Source organism: Urocitellus parryii, chromosome 7 (assembly GCF_045843805.1).
Source record: "Urocitellus parryii isolate mUroPar1 chromosome 7, mUroPar1.hap1, whole genome shotgun sequence".
Lineage (NCBI taxonomy): Eukaryota > Metazoa > Chordata > Mammalia > Rodentia > Sciuridae > Urocitellus > Urocitellus parryii.
Window position 1 is genome coordinate 178,213,638 of NC_135537.1, and position 25,066 is coordinate 178,238,703.

General features: G+C 41.8%; 1 protein-coding gene across 1 annotated transcript in view; it reads right to left on the reverse strand.

Annotated features, from left to right (window-relative positions):
- Grb2 (growth factor receptor bound protein 2) overlaps positions 1 to 25,066 on the reverse strand; it is a 70,364-nt gene that overhangs the window by 4,889 nt on the left and 40,409 nt on the right. Inside the window, exons 3-4 of the mRNA XM_026404844.2 lie at positions 7,932 to 8,029; positions 2,917 to 3,039 (exon numbers count right to left, since the gene is read on the reverse strand). Of these exons, the coding sequence (XP_026260629.1) occupies positions 2,917 to 3,039; positions 7,932 to 8,029 (221 nt within the window). The remainder of the gene's footprint in view (positions 1 to 2,916; positions 3,040 to 7,931; positions 8,030 to 25,066) is intronic.

The following is a 25,066-nucleotide window of genomic DNA, read 5'->3' on the forward strand; positions in this document are numbered from 1 at the left end:
GGAGCGTGTGCAGTGATTGGTGAACAGGCAGTCACAGCTCAACACTGACAGGCCTGGTGGCTCTGGCTGCTGCCCTCTGATTACTTACTTGTCACCTTCATCTTAAACTGCTTAATTTCCATGTGGGTCAGTATAAAATGTAAGGAAAACATCAACTACTCAGGAGGTCAAGAGAGAAGGATCAAACACTGGAGGCCAGCCTGGGCAACTTGGTGAGACTCTGACTCAAAAATAAAAAGGGTTGGGTGTATAACTATCATGTACTAATAAAAACACTTTATTGGGCTGGAGATGTGGCTCAGCGGTAGCGCGCTCTCTCTCCTCTTTCACTCTCTTTAAAAAAAAAAAAAAAACATTAAAAAAAAAAAGCAGGCTCTCTTTAAAAAAAAAAAACAAAACAAAACACTTTATTAAAAAATAAATAAGGGGCTGGGGATGTGGCTCAAGCGGTAGCACGCTCGCCTGGCATGCGTGCCGCCCGGGTTCGATCCTCAGCACCACATACCAACAAAGATGTTGTGTCCGCCGAGAACTAAAAAATAAATATTAAAAATTCTCTCTCTCTCTCTCTCTCTCTCTCTCTCTCTCTCTCTCTCCCTTTAAAAAAAAAAATAAAAAAAAATAAAATTCAAATGTAAGTATAATAATGAATAAATAAACAAATAAATAAATAAATAGGGTTGGGGTATGGGAATGCTACTTAGTGGTAGACAGCCCCTGGGTTCAATCTTTAAAAAAAAAAAAAAAAAAAAAAAAAGGAAAACAATGATTTGAGCTAATGAGAAACATAAAGATTTTGATTTCACAGATTCACCCCAGACCCTTCTCGGACTATTCCCTGAAGACCTTAAAAGGGCGCACTACAGGGATACTGCCACATCGATGTTCATAGCAGCACAATTCACAATTGCTAGACTGTGGAATCAACCCAGATGCCTGCCCTTCAATAGATGAATGGATAAAAAAAATGTGGCATTTATATACCATGGAGCATTACGCAGCACTAAAAAATGACAAAACCACGGAATTTGCAGGGAAATGGATGGCACTAGAGCAGATTATGCTTAGTGAAGCTAGCCAATCCCTAAAAAACAAATACCAAATGTCTTCTTTGATATAATGAGAACAACTAAGAACAGAGCAGGGAGGAAGAGCAGGAAGAAAAGATTATCATTAAACAGAGACATGAGGTGGGAGGGAAAGGGAGAGAAAAGGGAAATTGCATGGAAATGGAGGGAGACCCTCATTGTTATACAAAATTACATATAAGAGGTTGTGAGGGGAATGGGATAACAAACATGGAGGTTTGAAATGAATTACAGTAGATGGGGTAGAGAGAGAAGATGGGAGGGGAGGGGAGGGGGGATAGTAGAGGATAGGAAAGGTAGCAGAATACAACAGTCACTAATATGGCAGTATGTAAAAATGTGGATGTGTAACTGAGGGGATTCTGCAATCTGTATTTGGGGTAAAAATGGGAGTTCATAACCCACTTGATTCTAATGTATGAAATATGATATGTCAAGAGCTTTGTATGTTGTGAACAACCAAAAAAAAAAAAAAAAGAAATAAAAAAAACAAAACAAAAAAACCCCAGATTCACCCCAGAATGTTCCTCATTAGAATCTTACTCAAATATGCTCAAATACTTCAAAAAGCCTTTGTTACCAGATGAAAACTGTGATTATTATAACACAGTTTTCACATGGTGGAAATAAAACTACATTGCAAGTTTATTTGTGAGATATTCCAAATATCACCTGAAACCTCTCTTATCTTCACTTAGAAAAATAACACAACTGCTGGGTGCGGTGGCTGTGCCTGTGATCCTAGCTACATGGGAGGCTGAGGCAGGAGGCAGGAAAGTTCAAGGCCAGCCTGGGCACCTTAGTGAGACCCTACTTCAAAATAAAAAATAAAAAGGGCTGGGAATATAGCTCAGTGGTAAGAGTGACCCTGGGTTCAAGTCCCAGTAATCCCACCTCACAAAAAGGAGAGTAACCTAAGATAAAATAGTGATCTGCATGTTTAACCTAGTGCTTCTCCATATGTAAATGATGAAGAGTTTGTAAGATTCCTTGGGGGTTTCCTATAATAATATAGGAACTAGAAAAGGACTAAAAGTAAAAAACTATGGACAATGTAACTCAAAATCCTCACTTCACAGATGAGGTGTGACTTTCACAGTCTCCTTAAAGTCCCAGCTGCTATTCACTAAGATTCCCAAGGTGAGACTCCTTTCTTCCCCATTCCCTGATTACCAGCTCCATTGGGGAAGTAAACCCAAATCCCTCACAGTGCTGTGTGTACCAGGGATTGAGCCCAGGACTGCTTAACCACTGAGACATATCCCCAGTCCCTTTTATTTTGAGACAGGGTCTTGCTAAATTGCTTAGGGTCTCATTAAATTGCTGAAGCTAGCTTCGAACTTGCAATCCTCCTGCTTCAGCCTCCTGAGCCTCTGGTAACACAAGTGTGAGCCATCATGCCCAGCTCTCATGGTGACCTTTTGAAGTTAGTGAGAGAGGCCTAGGACGGGGCTGATAGAGGTAAGCTGGGTCTCTGGTAAAGGCAGGCAAAGGCAGCTAAAATGGCAACCAAGTTATTCTGTTATGGAGTGGCAGGAATCCCAGCAAGGGCAGGGAAACCGAGAGTGGTCATGATTAGGGAAAACTGGCAGCAAGTACTGTCTGAGAGGACTACTCCTCAGTTCCACTGCAGAATCTAAGCTAGTGTTGCTAGAACCAAGTTTTATGAGGAACTAGACATTAGGATTTTAAGGTAAAATTAAAAATACTGATTAGGCTACACCTCTACCAGTTTGTATGTAGCCAGACATCAGTTTGTATGATCAATGGCCTCACGACTTAGTGAATCAGGCACAGGCTTCCAGCAACCATAGCAGGAAATACTTACTTGACGGAGAGGGAGAAATCCCCAGGAGCACTCTCACTCTCTCGGATTAGAAATGCCCCATCGTGCCTCTGTTTGCTAAGCATTTCTTCTGCCTTGGCTCTGGGGATTTTGCCAAAAAACCACCTAAGGAAGGAAGACAAACCAGTCAACATCTGTTGACAACATTCTTTGTGGAGACAAAGAAACGGATGTCCAGCCTTAAATGTGAGTAACAGAATACCTCTTGCCAGAGGAAGGGGCTCACCCTTACCTTTTGGTCTCACTGTGCCCAAGACGGGAGGACATTGGGTAGGGTCCTCCCTAAAAGATGGACTTTCAAATGGCTTCACCCCATCCACTTCCCAGAAAGTGACTCATCAAGGCACTATCACTATCAAAGGTCACTCTTTCTATAGAGGAAGAAACTTGAAAATGGGCCTTCCAAACCAAAGTCCTCCAGTTCCTGACCCACTCATTAGAAAGGTGCCCAGGAGAGTCCCAGGCCTATGGGTAAATGATCCAGGCTTGTTGGAGACAACAATGACACTTCTTGCAGCCAATGGATAAAACTGCAGCTCTGCCTCAGTGGGAAGAGGGACATAGGGGAAGGGAGGAAATTTGGAAGGCCCAGAACTTGGTGGTGGGGCTAATTCTATTAAAAGTCCAAAGGGAGAAGGTTCAGGCTGTGAGAAGGCAGCCTCTACCAGTTATGAAAGTCAGCATTCCTCCCAGGACCTTTCTCTGGAGTCACTGCTCAGTGTTCAGTTTTCAAAAGCCACCTGGAAGGGGCTGAGAACGTGGCTCAGTAGCAGAACACTTGTCTAACAAGCTTGAAGCACTGAGTTCAATCCCCAGCACTGCAAAAAACCAAAAACTCAAAACCCCTACAACATTGAGAACATCAAAATTTACCACATGCGCAGCAGCTGGTTGCGAAATTCAGATTTTTTCATTTGAACCAAGTTACAGACTCTTCTGCTCCTAATGGTTATTCACTTTGGTCATAAGAAAAAGTGGCTGAATTACTGGAAAACTATGGGAGCAACTGGCCTGTGGCTCAACAGGAGGAGGGGACATCTCTAAAAGAGCTCAAGGCCATGGCTGCCTGGCTATTTCAAATGAAAACCATTACCAATTAGGATGGAAGAATGGTGAAGACAATGTTCTTTCCACAATCATCTTCAATGTTTAATTATTTTTAAAAAGCAAAATCATTTACAGCTAAGACCTACCTTACATGGTAAATAGCATTCATTTAATTTGCAAACTATAATGCACCAATCAGTCCATTAAAGTTGTAAATATAACCCTTCTATCTATCCTACTTAGAAGCAACCACACTACAAGGCATTTTTAAAATACTACATCACTCTGAAATTCAGGCAGAAGGATGCAAGCTGCTGAGAGAGAGAATCAGAAGCTTCCCCAAATCTACTTACTCATGTCTTTCCCACTTTGCCTGCTCTGATGCCAGGCTGCAGAGGTGCTTGTACAACGCCCTCACCCCTTCTACAAATATTCAAGGGCAAGTCCTGCAGTGCCTGGGAATTAGGCCACACAAAAGAAATTCCATAATAATAGACAAGAATGATCTCTGAAGATGAAAGAACGGCTACCAGCAGAGAGGCACATTTTCAGTTCCCTGGTGCTTTCAAGGGTAGGCTATACTTGTGAGCAGTGTACATCTTACTGGCCACTGCTAGGGAAGGAACCACAGCTGTTGGGAGGACCCACAACAGCCTTGCCTTCACTCCCACAATGCACTGAGGTGGAGGGGAGGTCCTTAAAAACTATTCTCTTCTCTTGGACCTCAAGATCTTCCCAACTTGTTTGTTGGTTGGTTGGTTCATTTGTTCGTTCATTCATTCATTCATTCATTCATTTTTGCAGTACTAGGGTTAGAACTCAGGGACATATTACCACTGAGCTACAATCCCAATTCTTTCTGAGACAGGGTCTTGCTAAGTTGTCCAGGCTGGCCTCAAACTTACCATCCTTCTGCTTCAGCCTCCTTTGTACCTAGGGTTATAGGTGTGTGCCACTGTGCCTAGCCATCTTCTTTTTCAGGGTACCAGAGATTGAACTCAGGGGCATTGGACCACTGAGCCACACCCCTAGCCCTATTTTGTATTTTATTTAGAGACAGGGTTTCACTGAGTTGCTTAGCTGAGGCTGGCTTTGAACTTGTGGTCTTCCTGCCTTAGCCTCCCAAGCTGCTGAGATTACAGGTTCCATCTTTTCTTTTTAAAAGGTATAATAAAGTAATGAATATGAATTAAAATGGCCTACATATACATGAATGCAAATAAAAAGAGACTTCCTCGGGCTGGTGTTGTAGCTCAGTGGTAGAGTGCTTTCCTAGCATGTGTGAGGCACTGGATTTGATCCTCAGCACTCATAAAAATAAATAAATAAAAATTAAAGGTATTGTGTCCATCTACAACTAAAAAATTAAAGACTTCCTGGATCCCCCCAAATAGCAACTTGCTGGCAGCTGTATATATTTCTAGACCTTTCCTCAGGGGCATAAATCCACATAAGTTACAATGTTTTCTTGTCCTAACTTAAAATGAACTCAATTTCATTTCCAATTTAAAAGAAAATCATAGTGAACTGTAAGTTGCTATACAGAAAAGTGCTCAAATTTGAAGATTTATAATTAAACACATCTTTGTTATAAAAACCTAGATCACAAACTGGAAAATTACTTTGAAGACCATTTCACTAAACAAAGATTTCTTGTGTATCTCATGAAATACTCATACTCCCTTTTTGACAGACATCCCATGCAGCAGAAGGGAATCTTGCATGTAATTAAGAGCTAGCATCAATTAAAACACCTAGCCACCACCACTCTGTAGCCACACTGCATTTTATATCATTTATAAAATTGATAGTCTATTAATTATTTTACAATATGGAGAACTGAACCCCAGGGCACTTTACTAACTGAGCTAAAATGAAATTTTTGGAGACGGGTTCTCACAGGGCACAGTGGCACATGCCTGACATCTCAATGACTCAGGAGGCTGAGGCAGGAGAATTACAAGTTCATGGCCAGCCTGGGCAACTTAGCAAGAGTTTGTCTCAAAAAAAAAAAAAAAAAAAAAAAAAAAGAGAGAGAGAGAGAGAGAGAGAGAGCGCGCGTGCAAGAGAGAAACGCGTGCACGCATGAGCAAGCACATGAGCATCCAGCTAAATTGCCCAGGCAGGTCTGGCTTCTTTATTATTGCTATTCTGGGTATGGAACCCAGGACCTCATGCATGCTAGGTAAACTCTACCACTGAGCTACACATCAAACATGACAAGCTTCTGTTAGTGGAGATACTTATAGGTAACTATGTGCCTCTAGTCAATGTTCTACAAATCTTTAAAAAGATGGGATTGGTACTAAACTAGAAACAGCAAGGGAGAAAGCCAAGGGGAGGAGAGATTCATTTTCCAATTTAATTATTTAGAGCATGCCACAGGCTCCTGTCTATAAGTAATTCCTGTGAGGAGCATGTATGTGGATCCACGCCAGCCCATAGCACTCCTGCCACAGCATTGTTGTAACAACTGTTTCGTGGTCTGTGTTCCATATACCTCCAGGAGAGGTGGTACTTCCATTTTATATTTCCCTTTTCCTCTCCAACAAATAAAGAAAGAAGAGAGGAGAGTCCTTGTCTCTGCATTATACCACATCTATGTCTACTCACCTGGCAGTCCTACGGGGGCGGGAGCATGTGCTTGTAAAGTCACAGGCACAAGCATGGTCTTTTCTAGCAATATGGTAGGCTTGGAGAAAGAAGAGCTTTTGAATTTCAGTTTTCCTTTTCAGAGCATAAAGTGGAGGAGCACTGCCTGCCATTCAGCGGGTCTGTGATTAACCACCCAGTCGAGTTCCTGTTCAACAGTTTCTTGGCAGCTCTTTTATATAAGTGGGAAGGTCAAGGCGTGAGAGTGACTTTCCAATCAAGGTCAGTAATGACAACTTCACCAAAGATGTGGCCTTTCCTATCTTCTCTCAACAGACTGATTCAAAATGCTTACGTTGGGGCTGGGGATGTGGCTCAAGTGGTAGCGCGCTCGCCTAGCATGCGTGCGGCCCGGGTTCGATCCTCAGCACCACATACAAACTAAGATGTTGTGTCTGCCAAATACTAAAAAATAAATATTAAAATTCTCTCTCTCCCACTCTCTCCCTCCCTCTCTTTCTTTAAAAAAAAAAAATGCTTATGTTGCTGGGCATGGTGGCATATGCCTGTAACCCTAGCTACTCTGTGATCCCAGCTACTTAGGAAGCTGAGGCAGGAAGATGGCAAATTTGAGGCAAGCCTCAGCAATTTAGTGAGATACAGTCTCAAAACAATTTTTAGGGCTGAGGATGTAGGTTAGTGGGAAAGTGCCCCTGGATCCAGTCTCTAGTAATCACACAAAAGAAGAAAATAGAAATGATCATTTTTGAAGTAGAAGCAGGGCCAGGCAAAGAGGAGTGGGTGAGATGGGAGGTCAGCAGCCTTCAAGGATCCTCAGGGTCCCACTATGCTGATTATTTATATAAAGCAGAAAATTCAAAATTCTTACTACTCTCAGCAACTTGGAGGAGAACACATTTCCTTCCAACTGAAACATGAACACTAACATGGAAGAACAAGCACTTACAGAGAACTATTACCTACAACACCAAGCTTGGCATACTCTCACAAGGTTACCCAGCATACCAACACAAAACCATGTGGTACCTTCTCTGAAACTCAAGAAGTATGGAATTACGGAACACATCTGGCCCAAGGGTTTTAAAGAAAAAGGTACAGACTTGCAAAGTATTGTTTTATTTTTGAAGATAACTGATAGGTATTAATCTAAAATGTATACCATTACTATTGTACTATCATTATATACAATGATTAACGTACAAGGTCAACATGCTGGGCTCGTTCCCCAAACAGATAGAATAAATGGCATGACATTCATCACGATGGTCTCTGTTTTAAAAACAGTATTTGAAACAAGCAGGTGGGCCCTGCCTTGGCAGATCATGAGCCCCACTTACGGGTGTGGTTTCATTTCTATGTAGTTCTTGGGAATGAAGCCATCCTTCCCATTGAGCTCTGCCTTGTACCAGTTCTGATCACATTCTTCATTCAAAACCTGAAAAGAAGAAAAACAAATCAATCATTCCCTTTCCACTTTCAAAAGGTAGTCACAAGACAATTATGCCACCCCTTAAGTTTGTGAAAGGTCTTTTTTTTTCTTTTTTTTTTTTAATATTTATTTTTTAGTTCTTGGCGGACACAACATCTTTGTTGGTATGTGGTGCTGAGGATCGAACCCGGGTCGCACACATGCCAGGCGAGCGCGCTACCGCTTGAGCCACATCCCCAGCCCCCTAGTGAAAGGTCTTATTTGAAGTATTAGCCAACCTCCAGAATTCACAGGGATCCAATCACAGGATTCCCCAAAAGCTTCTCTACTTTTCTGCAAGGATGGGATGTCCACCAAGCAGCTTCACAGTGCTGCTGCTTAAAGCACAATCACAGGCCCTTGCATGGAAAGACTATTGACCAAGAATGAATCCTGCTCACTTCAACAACCTTCAAGACCCATGTGGTGTCCAGGTTAGATAATGCTAATGTGATTAACAACCCAGCAGAGATCCTGTTCAACAGTTACTTGGCAGCTCTTTTATGTAAGGGAGAAGGTCAAGGCGTGAGAGTGGGCTTCCAAGCCCACCAACCAGCACAACTCAGGTGTATAAGGTATTTAATCCCTAAGCCTTCTATGAAAACAGGTCTAGAAAAATGAAACGGCAGGCTGGGGATGCAGCCTGGCATGCAGGGGGCCCTGAGTTCAATATCCCTAACAACCATACACCCACACACAGAGGAAGAAAGTAAAGAAAGATAGATGAAATGGCACAATAAATGCTGGAGACTTAAAAAAAAAGTGTATGGGGGGTGGTTACTGTTGGTGGGTTTGCAAATTAGTAGTACCACTAAGGAAATCAGTATGCAGGTTCCTCAAAAGACTAGGCATGGAACCACCATATGACTATTATACTAATCCTTTGTATTTATCTTCAAAAATTAAAGTCATCATACTATAGTAATACATGCATACCCATGCTTATAGAAGCACAATTCATAATAGCCAAACTATGGAACCAACCTAGCTGTCCACCAATGGACGAATGGATAAAGAAAACATAGTATATACATAAGAGAATCAAAGAATCATCATAAAGAAAAATGAAATTATGGGGCTGGGGATGTGGCTCAAGTGGTAGCGCGCTCGCCTGGCATGCGTGCGGCCCGGGTTCGATCCTCAGCACCACATACCAACAAAGATGTTGTGTCTGCCAAAAAAAACCTGAAAAATAAATATTAAAAAAATTCTCTCACACCTCTCTCTTTAAAAAAAGAAAAAGAAAAATGAAATATGTCATTTGCAGGAAAATGAATGGAACTAGACACCATTAGACAAAATATAACTCAGAAGATTAAGGGGCATGTTTTCTCTCCTATGTGGAAGCTAGAGAGGAAAAAGGAAAATGTGGAGGCAAATCTTATGAAAATCAAAGGAAGATCAGTGGAGGAAGGGGGCCAAGGGTTGGGAGGTGTGTATGGTAGGGAGTGATGGGGACTGAAATTTTGGCCAAATTATAGTTATACTGCATACTGTGTGCATGTACAAATATGTAAAAACAAATTCCATCAGTATGTACAACTATAATGTACCAATAAAAATGGGGGGGGGGGAGATGAAATGGCTACCCAAGATTATAAGCTATTAACCTCCCATACCTAAGAACCACGTGCAGGTTTTCAGATTCCAAATGAATGTTCTCTCCAATGCTACCTCCTGTGAATTAGACAGGCCAGGCCATGAGACTAATCTGAAAATACAAACACACCCTAGGAATTCTAAACTGGCTACACAAGGCAAAAGGCAGAAGGTATTTTAAGAGAGAAAAGAGATGTGACAACAACAACTCCAGACCAGTGAGCAAAGGGAATGTGGGCTAGTAAGTGGAGTGGTATTACTATATACCACACTGCAAAGTTCTGAAAGGAAGCTGATAAAATTTTTTGCAAAATGATTTATTTGAGATGCTGAACAATGCTGTACCCATAGCCAAAATGAAAACTGGAATGCTTTAAGGTGTTTGAGGTTAGTGCATTAACTGACATTTCGAAGTGAAATGTATAACAGTAGAAAGGGTAGACAAGGCTGATCAGCCAGGCTGCATTAATGACCACTGAGGCTCATTCAGTTCCAAACAGAAGCCTGGCCTGAACTTTACCACATCGGTGCTTAAGTGTGATGCTGGCCAGCCTCTAGCCACAGCTGTCAGTCACTGGGTTTAAGCATACATATGTATACAATAACATGGCAAATCCTGTGACAGCTGGTAAGTGTGAACAGTAAGTGCTTTAAAAATTAGATACTACTGAACCTGGCAGTCTTAATGTTCCCAAGAGTCCCACACATACATATAGTATGGTGATGAAGTTTATCTTTATTTTTTCCCTTAAAAAATTACTAAAGCTTTGAGGATATAAAAGGATTCACACACACATACACACACACACACACACAATTCATAAATTTTAAAAACATTTATTGTTTAGTTGCAGGTGGACACAATACCTTTATTTGTTTTTATGTGGTGCTGAAGATGGAACCCAGTGCCTCATGTATGCTAGGCAAGCACTCTTCTTCTGAGCCCCAGCCCTACAATATTCATAATTTTTGAACCTTCATTTGAACACCGAACTATGCTGTGGCAGGCAGAGGTATTTTGTTGTTTATAAAGGCACTGAAGAGCCAGGCACAATGGCACCTCTGTAATCCCAGTTACTGGGGAGGCTGAGGCAGGGGGATCACTAGTTGAGGTCAGCCTGGGCAACTTACCAAGACCTTGTCTCAAAATAAAAAATAAAAAGAGCTAAGGATGTAACTTCACAGAGCAACCCTGGGTTCATTCCTCAGTACCACAAAAAGGGGTGAGGGGCATACTGAGGACAAATGTTGAGGAAGGAGAGTGCTCCCAGGCCCACCATGCCAGCTGCCCATCCCTGCAGCACAGGAGGGCGCTCAACACTTAAAAGCCTGTGAGAAGAGGAGCTACTTACAAAGTTGCTTAAGGCTCAGATTCTATTATTAACAAAAGGGCAATTGGGCACGCCCCAGGAGCTCCAGGAGTCTCACATTCTTGTTATCTTTACCAAGAAAGAGGTGAATCCCCCTAAGAGGTATCTCCCCCTGCCAAATAAATGAAAGTCCAGGCAACTCCCATACTTGGAACCAATTTAGAACTATGGTTTTCCTTAGGGCAAAGCTATTAGTTGTTGTTTAGAATGCTTTTCTACCCCAGAAGGCAGGGATTTTTTTAAAAAATATTTTTAGTTGTAGATGGACACAATGCCTTTATTTTATTCATTTACTTTTATGTGGTGCTGAGGACTGAACCCAGTGCCTCACACATGCTAGACTAGTGCTCCACCACTGAGCCATAACCCCAGCCACAGGGATTTTTTTTTTTTTTTTTAATGGAACACCAGAGTATGTGAATGGTTACAATTTTGGTTATCTGGAAGTTCCAGTATCCGAATATCACTTTATCAGACAGCCAAGGTGTTGCTGCTGGTGGCTGTAAATCTCTACTCTAGGATTTCAGGAGAGGCTGGTGCTGCTGGAGGCAAAGCGCAGGAGGAAGAGTGAAGCTGCTGGCTCCGGGCACCCTGAGAGTCAGAGACTGGACCTGACTGCACTACAAAAGCACATTAGCTCTCACGTGGACACCCTGAAAAGTCAATTTTTATTCAGATGTTAAGCAAATGAGCAGGCAAGGGACACAGGAACATGAGTTTAAAGTGGAACTAGGAGGAAAGCAGAGCTCTCCGGGGGTGGGCCTGTGCCCACAGGTCTGTGGTTCTAGATGAGAGCTCCTATCTGTCACCAACAATGCTTAAAACCTTGCCAGAGAGCTGGGAACCAGGAAACTTCTTCTGTCACTGTCGCCCCACAGAAGACAGTGAATGGCTGGCTCATCCATCACCTCCTCACAAACCCACCAGCTCGCAACCAAGTTCCAAGGACCATCTCTAGCCATTGCCTCACAGCTGCATTTTCTTTCCAGCCCCCACATTCCCTGAGTTATGACTCGGAAGCCACACAGAACACTAGGGTTTAACGGAAGCAGATTGATCAAGAGATGAGATTACGAGAGGAGGAAGAGCCAAGTTTCAGTGAAGGTTCTTTTTTTCTTTTTTCAAAGACACCTAAAATAATGCTAGCCCAAATCAGGAAGACATGTAAGAGATAGGAATGAGGTGAGCTTTATGCAGGAAAATTTAAAAATATTCCAGTCAACAGAAGGGACATGAGGGGACACTGGAGGTGCTGCCTCTGTTGTATTTCTCAGCTAGGTGCCATGTATGTGGGTGTGTTCAGTCTGTGAAAATTCACTTAACTGTTATGACGGGTAAATTTTTCTTTATGTATATCTTGATCAAAAGTTAGAGCTATTCTGGTTCAGAACATACTGTCATATTTTGGTTCATTTCACACCTAAGAAAACTCCATCATGGCCTCAAACACCTCAGACACAAACTTCACACCCTCAAAAATATATAGGGAAGCAGGAAAAACATAGCAAGCCTTCAGAAACCCCCATGATGGGGCTGGGGATGTGGCTCAAGGGGTAGCGCGCTCGCCTGGCGTGCGTGAGGCCTGGGTTCGATTCTCAGCATCACATACAAACAAAGATGTTGTGTCCGCGAAAAACTAAAAATAAATAAATAAATAAAATTCTCTCTCTCTCTCTCTTTCCTCTCTTAAAAAAAAAAAAAAGAAAAGAAACCCCCATGATGACAGCTTTTCATTGCTACTCTATGAAAAAAAAAAAAAGTAATTCCAAGGAAGAAAGCTTTATTCACCACAGAGGACCCAGGGCATTCAGCATGCTCCACTTCCCTCACTCCCAACCTGAGACCACTCTAACAGCAGCGCAAGAAGATCTCCCTTTAAACTACAATGGGAAGCTTTCTGAATAAAGAGGAAGGAAGGGAGGGACGGAGGGAATCCAGCAATACAGATGGAGGTCTCAGACCCCATAGGATCTACCTGACCTGATGGCAAGAGCTCAGGATGCATTCCAGAGGCTGCATGCAATGGGTCAAATTCAAATCTCACCCACAATGAATATGGCCCTGGACAAACTACTATTGTTTCCATTTTCTACAGTACAAAGTGGTGATAATGCTTTATACTGAGACAGTCCTAGATCTGGAACACATGACAATCCTGGGGACTGCATTTTATCTTCCCTAAATTACGTCCATGCCTCAACGCTGTCCCTGTGCACCAACAGTACATAATATAAGAAGACTGAGATTCTTTTTTAGTTGTAGTTGGTCACAATACCTTTATTTTTATGTGATGCTGAGGATCGAACCCAGGGTCTTGCACATGATAGGCAAACACTCCACCACTGAGTCCCAACCCCTACCAGAGATTCTCATTTTGTTCTGTAAACATACAAAACTTCCATGCTTACTTTAAAATTATTCTGAAATCCGACTGATTTGGGAGACTGAGGCAGGAGGATTGAAAATTCAAGTCCAGCCTCAGCAACTTGGCAAGGCCCTATCTCAATACAAAAAGGGCTGGGGATGTAGCTCTGTGTTTAAGTACCACTGGGTTCAATCCCTGATAGAAAGAAAAAAAGGAGGGAGGGAGGGAGGAAGGAAGGAAGAAACCCACAAACAGAACATACAGTTATGGTCCCATCAGACTATTCAAAATAGCCTCTAATGCTAATGGCCTGTAGGAGGTTCAATATTTCTTCAAGGCAAAAATTCTATCTATGTGAAGGAATTTGTACAAGGGTGCATACGCATGAAAGGTAAGAACAATTACTTTTTTTTTTTTTCTTTTAGCTACCAGGGATTAAACCCAGGGGCAATTAACCCTGAGCCATATGCCCAGCCCTTTTATATTTTGAGTCAGGGTCTCAATAAGTTGCTTAAGGCCTTGCTTAGGTTGCTGAGGCTGGCTTTGAACTTTCAATCCTCCTGCCTCACCCTCCCAAGTTGCTGGGATTACAGGAGTGCGCCATTACGGTTGGTAAGTAAGAACAATTAAAAAAAAATTTTTTTTTGGTAGTTTTAAGTGGACAGCATGCCTTCATTTTATTTGGTTATTTTTATGTGGTGCCGAGGATCAAACCCAGGGCTTCACATGTGCTAGGCAAATGCTCTACTACAGAGCCCGAGCCCCAAGAACAATTACATCGTTAAGCTCTTAAATATTAAAAAAAACTAAAAGTAAAAAACCCAAAACACAATTTTTAGCTAGTTCCTGTAATACAGAAATCCAGCATAAGGCTAGGGTGTAGCTCAGTGGTGCAGCACTTGCCTAGGATATGTGAGGTCCTGGGTTCAACCCCCAGTATTAAACACACACAAAAACTCAACACAAGCTAGTGAGTTTTCCCCAGTCCTTCTATTTCCTTTTTCTTTCTTTCTTTCTCCCCCAGGCCCTGCCTTTCTTTTTTCATACTGGGTATTGGATCCAGGAGTGCTTAATCACTGAGCCACATCTCCAGCCCTTTTTATTTATTTATTTTTGTTGTTCCAGGTTTATTGAAAATATTATAGCACAGCAAAAGGATTCAAACAGCTCCATGTGGGTTTTAAAGTTCCTCCCCACTGTAGGCTGAGTGACTGCAAGTTGAAGAAACTGCCGAAGTCCAGGCTTCAGCATTTCTGTAGTGTCAGATCTCTTCAGTGATCTCCAGATTCAGAGCGGAGGCCTGAGGAATATGATTATCTCTCCTTTCTACTCTTCCTGCAGCTGGTTGGAGGAAGTTCTCTCTGAATCTGCTTCATCAAATGGGTGACACAACCTGTGTTCTTGCTGTGAAGCTTCTTGCTGTGAATAATGGTGACCTTGCACACGTGCTTGTGGGTATAGAAGCTGGAGCCCAGGCACATGTACTGCTGCTTGAGATGATCTCGGCCACCTTCTACATGGTTTTGGTGCAAATGCAGCCCTTGTTGGTGTGTCCTAGTAAAAGAGCCTTTTTTTATTTTTTGAAACAAGGTCTTGCTGTTGTGTAGGGCTTAAGTTGCTGACACTGGCCTGGAACTTGTGATCCCCTCGCCTTAATCTCAGAATTGCTGAGATTATAGGGTGCACCACTTCACCTGGTTACACATTTTTTAAAGACCTTAGATCCCTAATAATGAACTCTGTGGGGGTTTCGCTAGGGTAACATTCTGGAAGAGCCATTTAAAATCAGTTCTCTTCAGGTACCTGTTACATATTTCATCAGAAACTATCAGAATGTTTGTCACCTCCCTTAGTATGATGGTTACTGCCTCAATGAATCTGTCTCACAGATTCATTACCAACACTGAATAAGTGCCATACAATCACCACTTCCATCTGTTACAGGCTTTGTTCAGCATGAGAAACATCTTGGCTGTACTGCTTGCCATCCTTGGTGCCAAACCATGAAATACACCCACAATGCACATAAATCATTATGAACTTTCATAACAAGATGACCAACTTAAAGGTGGCTGGATAGTGAAGGTCCCTGGTCCCACAGAAACTTCCAACTGCTTACTGAGCACACAAATAGTAGCGGTTCTCGGTTCTCAAGTCTGCCCTGTAGGCTGGTCTCCAATTTGAATGGCCAGAGGATAGCTCCACAGGGCCACAGCTGAGTGGAAACTCACAGAGCATTTTAAACACTCGGGCCAGCAGCATACACTTGGCCACTCAAGACCAGCATGTGAGAAGAAATGAATCGCACTCATTAAGTTCAAAAACACTCCTACAAAAGAGAAAATCTATACAGTTATTTATATAATGATATCAAATTAAGAGGATATTTTACCTTTATGTTGTCACCTCTCAGCCGAAATTTATTATCTATGCTATAAAATGCTATTTTAAGCATTCCCCTTGAAATGGGTATTTCTAAAGAACTCTTTTCTTTTGGGATCCAGGAATCCTAAATCCTTTTCTTTAAAGAAAAGAAACCTATTTGCCAGCCTCAGCAACCTAGTGAAAACCTGTTTCAAAAAAAAGGGGGGGGGGGGCTGGGATGTGGCTCAGTGATTAAGTACCTCCAAATTCAATCGCTGGTACCAAAAAAAAAAAAAAAAAGAGAGAGAGAGAGAGAGAGAGAGAGAGAGAGAAAAAGGAAGGAGAAAAAAAAATCTTTGCTTTCTATCTTCTAAGTAGTTATACTCAGTTTGCAAGGGAACATTAGTGCATCAGGAAACAGACCCACTCAATTCTCAGGCTTCAGGGATGAAAGCTCAACTGGTTTGACCTCAATATCTATTTAGTGTTAGTGCCCCAAATCTGTTCAAATGTCACCCCACCACCACCACCAAAAAAAAAAAGAGTCTTAAATAACAGGCTACCTACTGTCTATAGGCCCAGATTATTCTTGGTTAGGCATATATTTTCATAATTTGGTCATCACCTATTCCTTTGCCTTTACCACTCATTAATTCTCCCAATGAACTCTGAGTTCAATCAAGTGAGTTGGTGCATGACCTCTGAACACATGGTACATCTCTGTCTTCCCCAGGTGCAATTGTCTTATCTATTTAGATCTTTTATGATTCAGTTCAAAGCTCACAACCACCTCAGCCACCTTCTCTCTACTTCACTTTTTTTTCTTCTTCAAGACTAGGCCTCAAATCTGGGGTGCTTTACCACTTAACTAATCTCTAGTCATTTTTAGTTTTTGTTTGGAGACAGTGTCTTGCTAAGTTACTGAGGCTGATCTAGAACTTGCCATCCTCCTGCCTCAGACTCCCAAGTAGCTGTGACTACCATGTACTCCATCCATCATGCCTGGCCTCTGCTTTATTTTTATAGCATTCAATAGAAGATTATTGTCAATAACAATATAATTCAGCTGGGTGTGTTGGTGCATACCTATAACACCAGCAATTTGGGATGCTGAAACAGGAAGATTGCATGTTTAAGGCAGCCTGAGCAATTTAGGGAGTGCCTGTCTTCCAAATAAATAAATTTGAGAAAGTACTATAAGCTCAGTGGTAAAGTGCCTCTGGGTTCAATCCCTAGTACAAAACCAAAAAAACAAACAAAAAAACTTTAGAATATCTCCTCTACTACTATTTTGTCCTGCATGCTGGCGTGCCCTGGCCCCCTTCCAAGCTAATTCCAAGTACCCCAAAGCTGGCTCAATTATCATTTGTGTTCCCCACACCTCTTAGAATGGAATCTGGCATATTTTGAGGGAGTGATCTGTATATGGGGCTTTGCTGTAAGTGATGCACACAGTACCAGAGAGTTAGTGGGGCCCAGGGACAAGTGAAAGAGCAACACATGCTCTACATTCCTTGGTGAGAAATAAGAACCTTTCAAGCTGATCCTAGAAAGAATGATTGTCATGAGTTTGTTCCCTCAAGGAAGAAGAGGCAAAATAAAGGAAGTAATAGAATTAGGTAATCAGTCTTCCTGTAACTTAAGCATCACTGCCAAATGATCCCCATGTGCAGTCCCTCAAGAGAGGGTACACCACATCTGTCCCACAAGACTGCCTATATGTGCTTTCTCCAAGACAGAAAGGTATAGAAGGGTGGAGACGTGAGGGTGGGTGAGTGGGGAGGAAATTTTCAAGGTGACACAAATAAAAAGAGGCAATGCTTTGGCTGGACTAGGATAAAGGCAGTGTGGCTATTTCCATGTATGTGTCCTACTAATCCCTCTCTGGGTGGGTGCTTCCTGGAAATGTAGAAATGCCTGCTTCTGTCTGCATGTTTTACCTAAGACTGACTTTTGCAGGTTGTTTGAATTACATTCGAAGTCCAGGACCATTTGTACATTTTTTGAAAGGTAAGACTTCCTTTATAATGTTCATGTGTTGGAAGGTGAACAATTAAGAAGATTGACTAGGTTGGGTATGGTGGTGCATACCTATAACCACAGCAATTGGAGAGGCTGAGGCAGGAGGATCCCAAGTTAGAGGCTAGCCTCAGCAACTTAGGGATACCCTGTCTCAAAATAAAAAATAAAAAGGTCTGATGATATAGCTCATTGGTTGAACACCCCTGGATTCAATCCCCAGTACTATGAAAAAAGAAAAAGAGTATGTGTATTTCTCTCTGAGAAAAGGTTTAGTACTCAAAAAATAAACTGGATACCCTCTTCAGTCCCTTCATGTTCAACTGTCATTAAGAATAGGTTGCTTATGAAATTTCAACAAAACAGGAAGGTAGTTCACACATATGTGATATTACTCCACCCAAATCTAGAGGCAGTGCAACCTAAATGCACAGTACTCCCAAATAAACCCTACCAAAGGGGTACAAAGAGTTTCCATTCAAAAATGCTGTTTCGGGGGCTGGGGATGTGGCTCAAGCGGTAGCGCGCTCGCTTGGCATGCGTGCAGCCCGGGTTCGATCCTCAGCACCACATACAAACAAAGATGTTTTGTCCGCCAAATACTAAAAAATAAACATTAAAAAATTCTCTTTCTCTCACTCTCTCTTTAAAAAAAAATAAATAAATATGGAAACACTGTAATGATCTGCTAATTTAAAAAAAAAAAATGCTGTTTCGGGCTTGACCTGTGAGTAGGATACAGCTCAGTTGGTAGAGTGCTTGCCTCACATGCATAAGGCCCTGGGTTCAATCCCCAGCAAAACACACACACACACACACACACACACACACACACACACACACACAAAACACACAAAGCTGTTTCTTGTGGAACCAACCCTTTAATGCCCTTTAATGGATAAAGAAATTTAAGATGCCCTTTAATGGATAAAGAAACTGTGGTATATATACACAATGGAATATTACTCCATATTACAAGAGAATAAAATCATGGTATTTGCAGGTAAATGGAATGGAGTTGGAGAATATCATGCTAAGTGAAATAAGCCAATCCCAAAAAAACCAAAGGCGGGAATGTTTTCTATGATAAGTGGTTGCTGATCCATAATGGGTGTGGGAGGCAAGGGAAGAATGGAGGAACTTTGGAAAGGGCAAAGGGGAGGGAGGGGAAGAGAGGGGGCATGGGGGAAGAGAGGAAAGATGGTGCAATGAGACGGACCTCATTGCCTTAGGTAATTGAATGAAGACACAAATGGTGTGACTACTTTGTATACAACCAGACATGAAAAATTGTGCTCCATTTGTGTATTATGAAATCAAAATGCATTCTGCTATCATGTATAACAAATCAGAATTAAAAACAAGATCAGAAGCAAAAAAAAAAAAAGTTAACTTTTGTATGTTTTGACTTGTGGAAGGCCTATCACTTTGGTGAAGTTGGACCACTCTCAGAATATTAGCATTTCAACTGCAGGAGAAGGGGGAGAAAGGGTGGGGTCAAAAAGGCACAGAGGTAGAAGAGTTTCAGGAGGGAAAATCCAGTAGATTTGAAAAACACGACTATCATGATGGTCTGTATGGGACCAACACTGTGCACCTGAGCTAGGTGAACTGAGGATATGAGACAGCCCTCCAGGAGCTGCAGTCAGGCAGAGTGCCAGCTGCAGTGCAGCGAGATGCATGCCAGGGTAGGGGCAGTCAAGGGTGCCAATTCAAGTGTCAATTCAACAGAAAATATCTGGGCTCCAAACACCAAAGACCACGTAACCCCAGTTTAGGGGATATGAGGAAAATTTCCCAAGGAAATGTAAACTAGGTTACATTCCTTGTTGGTATTTTAGCTCTGCCTGACCTGTGAGTGGAAGGAACATGATAGACTCTCCAAATTGCTGTTAAGCAAATGGAAGGATGGCTTTTTCTTTTAACCAAACTTAGTTATTACTAAATAGAAGATAATTATGCTCTTAAGTCGAAAAGTAAAACTTTTACTAATGGTACTAGAACTTCCTAACTGGAAATAACCAAAATAATCTCAAGCTATAGTTAAGATTCAACAATATCTATTTAGTTATTGTCTTTTTCACCTTGTTAACTCTTTTTTTTTTTTTTTTTTTAGTTCTCGGCGGACACAACATCTTTGTTGGTATGTGGTGCTGAGGATCGAACCCGGGCCGCACGCATGCCAGGTGAGCGCGCTACCGCTTGAGCCACATCCCCAGCCCACCTTGTTAACTTTTGATCTTAAGTGAAATTCTACACTCCTCTCCTCAGGAAAAACAGAACAAAATAAAAACAAACAAAGCTAGCCAGACCAGCAAGCAGTCACATTTTTCTGACACTGACAGGCAGCGTGCTCCCCTTGGTCAGTTCACTTCCCTATAGTCATTTATTGGGTAAGGGTGTTGGGCGCTCCTGTTCTCTGCAGATTACAGGAGCTCCCAACACCCCTATCCAATAAATGACAACAGAAAGAGTTCATTTGGTTCCATTAAGACCTTATTGATTCAAGAGGCAAACTAAAGGATCAATTGATTTACAGCTGTTCAGTGACCCAAAGCCACTTCAGTGAATGTTACTGAAAGAAGAAAAAGTTTACTAATCAACTATTAAAGACCCATGACTTGGAAAAACTTAAGACATCATTCTCAATCCGACCCCCCCCCCCCAAAAAAAAAGCTCCAGATGCATTTTCTACAGCTGAAGGATTTAATGTTTTAAATTAGGGCACATTTACTATAGTCACATGGTAGACAAAAAAAAGGACTAGGATATGGTGGTGAGTCCCACCCCCATTCCCAAGGTGGAAGCAAATGCAGACCAGCTGAACAGGGAAAGAAAATACTCAATTGCGAATGTGGGTCAGGGTTAGGCTAAGTACAGGGGTAGAGAGCAGAAAACAGAGGGCTCTGACCTAGTGGAGGGACTCTCAGAGAAAACCTAAGCTATGACATTTGAGGGCCACTAGAGGTTCCCCTGCTGGTGGCCTGCCAGACCACTGCGTGTAAATCAGGGTGTTCATTACAAGCACTGAGGAGTGTCAATGGTTTTGCATTTTTCAAACAATGCTCTGGCTGCACTGAGAATGAACTGCAGGAAGAGCAGGTAGGCCCTACTGTGGGTCCAGCAAAGAAAGGGCAGGGCAGTAGAGAGGGCAGGATATACGGCAGAGACGATTGGAAGGAGAATCAAACTCCTTCATGTCATGACTTTGCAAAGTTCTTTAGAAAAACTGCTATATAAAGTCACTGGGCAGGGCTGGGTTGTAGCTCAGTGGTTGAGTGCTTGCCTCGCATGCATGAGGCACTGGGTTCGATCCTCAGTATCACATACAAAAATAAATAAATAAATAAAACAAAGATTAAAAAAAAAGTCACTGGGCAAATTTCTCTCATTCATTCATTCATTGCAGTGCTGGGAATTAACCCAGGGGTTTTCTAACACTGAGTTATATTTCCAGACATTTTAATTTATTTTCAGACAGGGTCTAAGTTGCCCAGGTTGGCCTTAAACTTGTGATCTTCCTGCCTCAGTTTTCTGAGTAGCTGGAATTACAGACCTGAGCCACCATGCCCAGATTAGGCCCCATAACTTTTAATAGTAAATGCAACAGAGATATTAGGCTAGTAAAAAACGTTAAGCTTAGCCAGGTGAGGTCAGTCGTCTGTCTCACTTTTGGCAGTGCTGAAGGATGGAATCCAGAGCCTCAGGCATGGTAGATAAAGTGTGCTGCCAATGAGCTACATCCCCAGTCCCAAGACCCCATCTCCATTAAAGAAACAAAAGTTATAGGGAGATAAGAAAGGGCACTTTCACCTTCACTGATAGACCACCATAATAATTCACAGTAACCGTTCCTTCTGTACTGTACTTTAGGACTAAGTTTCTACTACACTGAAAGCATTTGTTAGGAAGCTGCAATGGGAATAAAGGAAGAAGACAGAGCTCCGCCCTTAGAAGAAATTTATGAACTAAGGGAGCTATAAATATAAATAATAAGGGAATAAGTAAAAAGTAAGGTAAGTGAAACTGCTGATTTTGAGTTGAACATGGAATTCGTGGCAACATGTTTCCAAATTAGTTGCATGGTTGATGTGGAAAGTTCAACTCATATCTGGAGGAACTAGAAAACGGACAACTTCAAATAGTCTAGAAATAATGCAAGGACCTGAAAGTATAGCAACTGAGTATATTGGAGGGTACAGTAAGCAAACAAATCTTCCATTTTATGCTTTAATTAGATTTAAATAATTGGGTTTAAATTAAAAAAGGATATAGCTCAGTTGGTAGAGTGCTTGCCTTACATGCACAAGGCTATGGATTCAATCCCCAGCACCACAGGGAAAAAAAAAGAAAGAAAAGGGAGCCATTGTTGTTTAAATGCACTGTGCTGTCTGTCCTACACACTGCCCTCCTTTGATGGAGCTGTCCTATGTTTAAGTAACAAATGGTAATTTTCCATGCCTTCTGGACAGCTGGCTGTGGCTCCATCAAGCAGTTATCTCTTACAGGTAACCAGCTGGCAATGTCACTCTGATGCAGAAACACTGCTGCTAACAGACAGAACAAGCAATCCTCCCTGCCTACTCCACCACTACCAGGAAAGCCGAGGAACCCCACAGTCCTGTAATCTTTAATTTCACAACTTCATGCAGTCTGGCCTGGAATGCATAGATCAAGGGGCTCGTTCCAGACTTCTGTTCTTAGAAGAAAAGGTATCTGATAGACCATCCCAATTCGGGATGATCATACTGGTTTAAATGAAAACAAGTTAATATTCAGAGATGTAAAAGGGTAATTTAGCCATATGTATTAAAGAATTTTCATTCCTACTAACCAGTAATGCCATTCTTAGGATTCTATTCTGATAAAACTACCAAATATATATTCTATGACTACAGGATCAAATAAGGATTCAGTGAGTGCCTAAATCAGGGATTGTGCTAGGTCCCAGGAATGCAATGAAGAGATAAACCTAACCAAGGGGCTGACACTGGGGAGGCAAGATAATTATAACTTCCAGATTAAGATTTTTTTAAAAAAGCAGATGCCTTCCATTTTTATCTATTTATTTTTTAGTTGTAGATGGACACAATACCTTTATTTTTTTATTTGTTTATTTTTATGTGGTGCTGAGGATCGAACCCAGGGCTTCACACGTGCAAGGCAAGCACTCTACCACTGAGCCACTACCCCAGCCCAGATTAAGAATTTTGTTCACAAAAAATTCAGGGTGCTTTGCAGGAGAGTACATCCAGGGGAGACCTAAGGGTGAGGAGGGGGAACCTGAAAGAGCAAAGAGAAATATTACCAGCAGAGAGAAGAGTCCAAATAAACACTCTTGGGCAGGAAGGCACTTAGCACTGAGTCTAGGAACTGGGATGCTAAGTCCCAGTGAGTGGGGCAGCAAGTGCAAGGAGTCCAGAGGGACAAGTGAACTGGGTCAGACCACACAGGCTTTGAAGGGCAGAATGAGGACTTGCAGGGTTTGCTCTTTAAGATGATGATTTTGGCTTCTATGTAGCACAAAGAGATGGACAAGAGGGGCAGCAGAAGCCCAGGTGGTTAATTAAGAGACTACTGCAGCAAGCCAAGCAAAAGAGAGAAATTTAGAGTAAGGGAATTTTGGCTATTTTGAAAAGTCTCTGAAATGAGCGTTAAAAACACTCTCATGCATTACTCTAAGAATCTAATTTTACCCTCCCTTCCAAAATCCCCTCTGAACTTCCACAGAATAGAGAATCTTGTGCATTACAGTGTGAGAAATCAAGTTTCAATCCATTCCACATGTTTTTCAAGGTGATGTAATTAAAAAGTCAGGAAAGGTACAATTATTCTTCACTATAATCAAACTTGTACAATGACAGTGATAATCTCTTGGTTATGAAGAATGATCCCATTCTCTGAGAATAAAGGTGATGATTTAACTGCTGTACAATTAAAAACAACTGCAAAATCTAACACTGCTGTTTTCATTACTAATTCAAATTGATACAAGCCAGTGTGGTAGCCACACCTATAATCCCAGCTACTTGGCAGGTTGAGGCAGAAGAATATCAAATTCAAGGTCAATCAAGGCACTTTAGAGAGACTCTGTATCAAAATAAAAAATTAAACTGGCCACAGTGGTACACGCCTGTTATCCCAGCAACCCAACAGACTGAGGCAGAAGCATCACAAGTTCAAAGCCAGAATTAGCAATTTAGCAAGGCTCTAAGCACCTTAGCAATACCCCGTCTTTAAAAAGAAAACAAACAAACAAATAAATAAAAGAAAGAAAAAAGACCAGAGACATGGCTCAGTGGGCTAAGTAACCCTGGGTTCAATCCCAGGAGCCAAAAAAATTGAAAAATACTAACTTGCATAAATAGAGAGATGGGGTAGAGATTTGAGTCTCCTGAAATAATGTTTTTGGCTGGGGGTGTAGCTTAGTGGTACACTGCTTGCCAATCATGCCCAGGCACCTGGTTTTCATATCTACTATGGCAGGAAAAAAAAATCAAAATGAAAAATAAAAAAGGGCTGGGGATGTAGCTCAGTGGCAGAGCATCCCGGGTTCAATTTCTAGCATGCAACAAATAAACAAATTGATACAATATGCAGAAAGCCTGTAGAATATATGAAAACATACCATTTTAACTAGTACACCCTGGCTCATGCTTATTACTCCTCATCATCTACACTTTCTCTACTTCCAAAAGTGACTTTGGGGACTTACAAGACCCCCAAAAAGGACACTTTCATAAAGAAAATGGGCACAGACTTCAGGATATAACAACTTTTTTCTAAGCACCTCCAAGGGGACTGGAGACAAATATAACTGCTGTTAAAAGACAGGCTAATTTAGCCCTCCTTCTGCTTCTGGAGAAGAGGCCTTTAGTAATTACTGTACTTCAGGCCTCCTCAGGCAGCTGCAGGGCTTGAGGGCTCCAAAGGAGCAAGTTCCTGAGAGGGCTGGGGGCGGAAGCAACCAGAGAAGAACTTGGCACTTCCCATCAAAAGAGAACAAGCCTAGTCTTGCTCCGCCTAGGGTTTTATCTCTCTAAGCACCTACACACTGCTCTATGTGGAAAATCAGCACTTTTGTCCCACAGAAATGTCACAACCTGCAGAGAAAAGAGGGACTAGGAGGGCTAAATAAATAATAGTATGTGTTAATGCAAACAATGGATGTGTCAGACCCTCAATGCCAGACTATAGGAACAGTGAACAACTTCCTGATTTCATGTGGCATATAAAGGGGGAACTTGTATATCATTTCATGATTCTGGATGGGCCACAGTACTAACA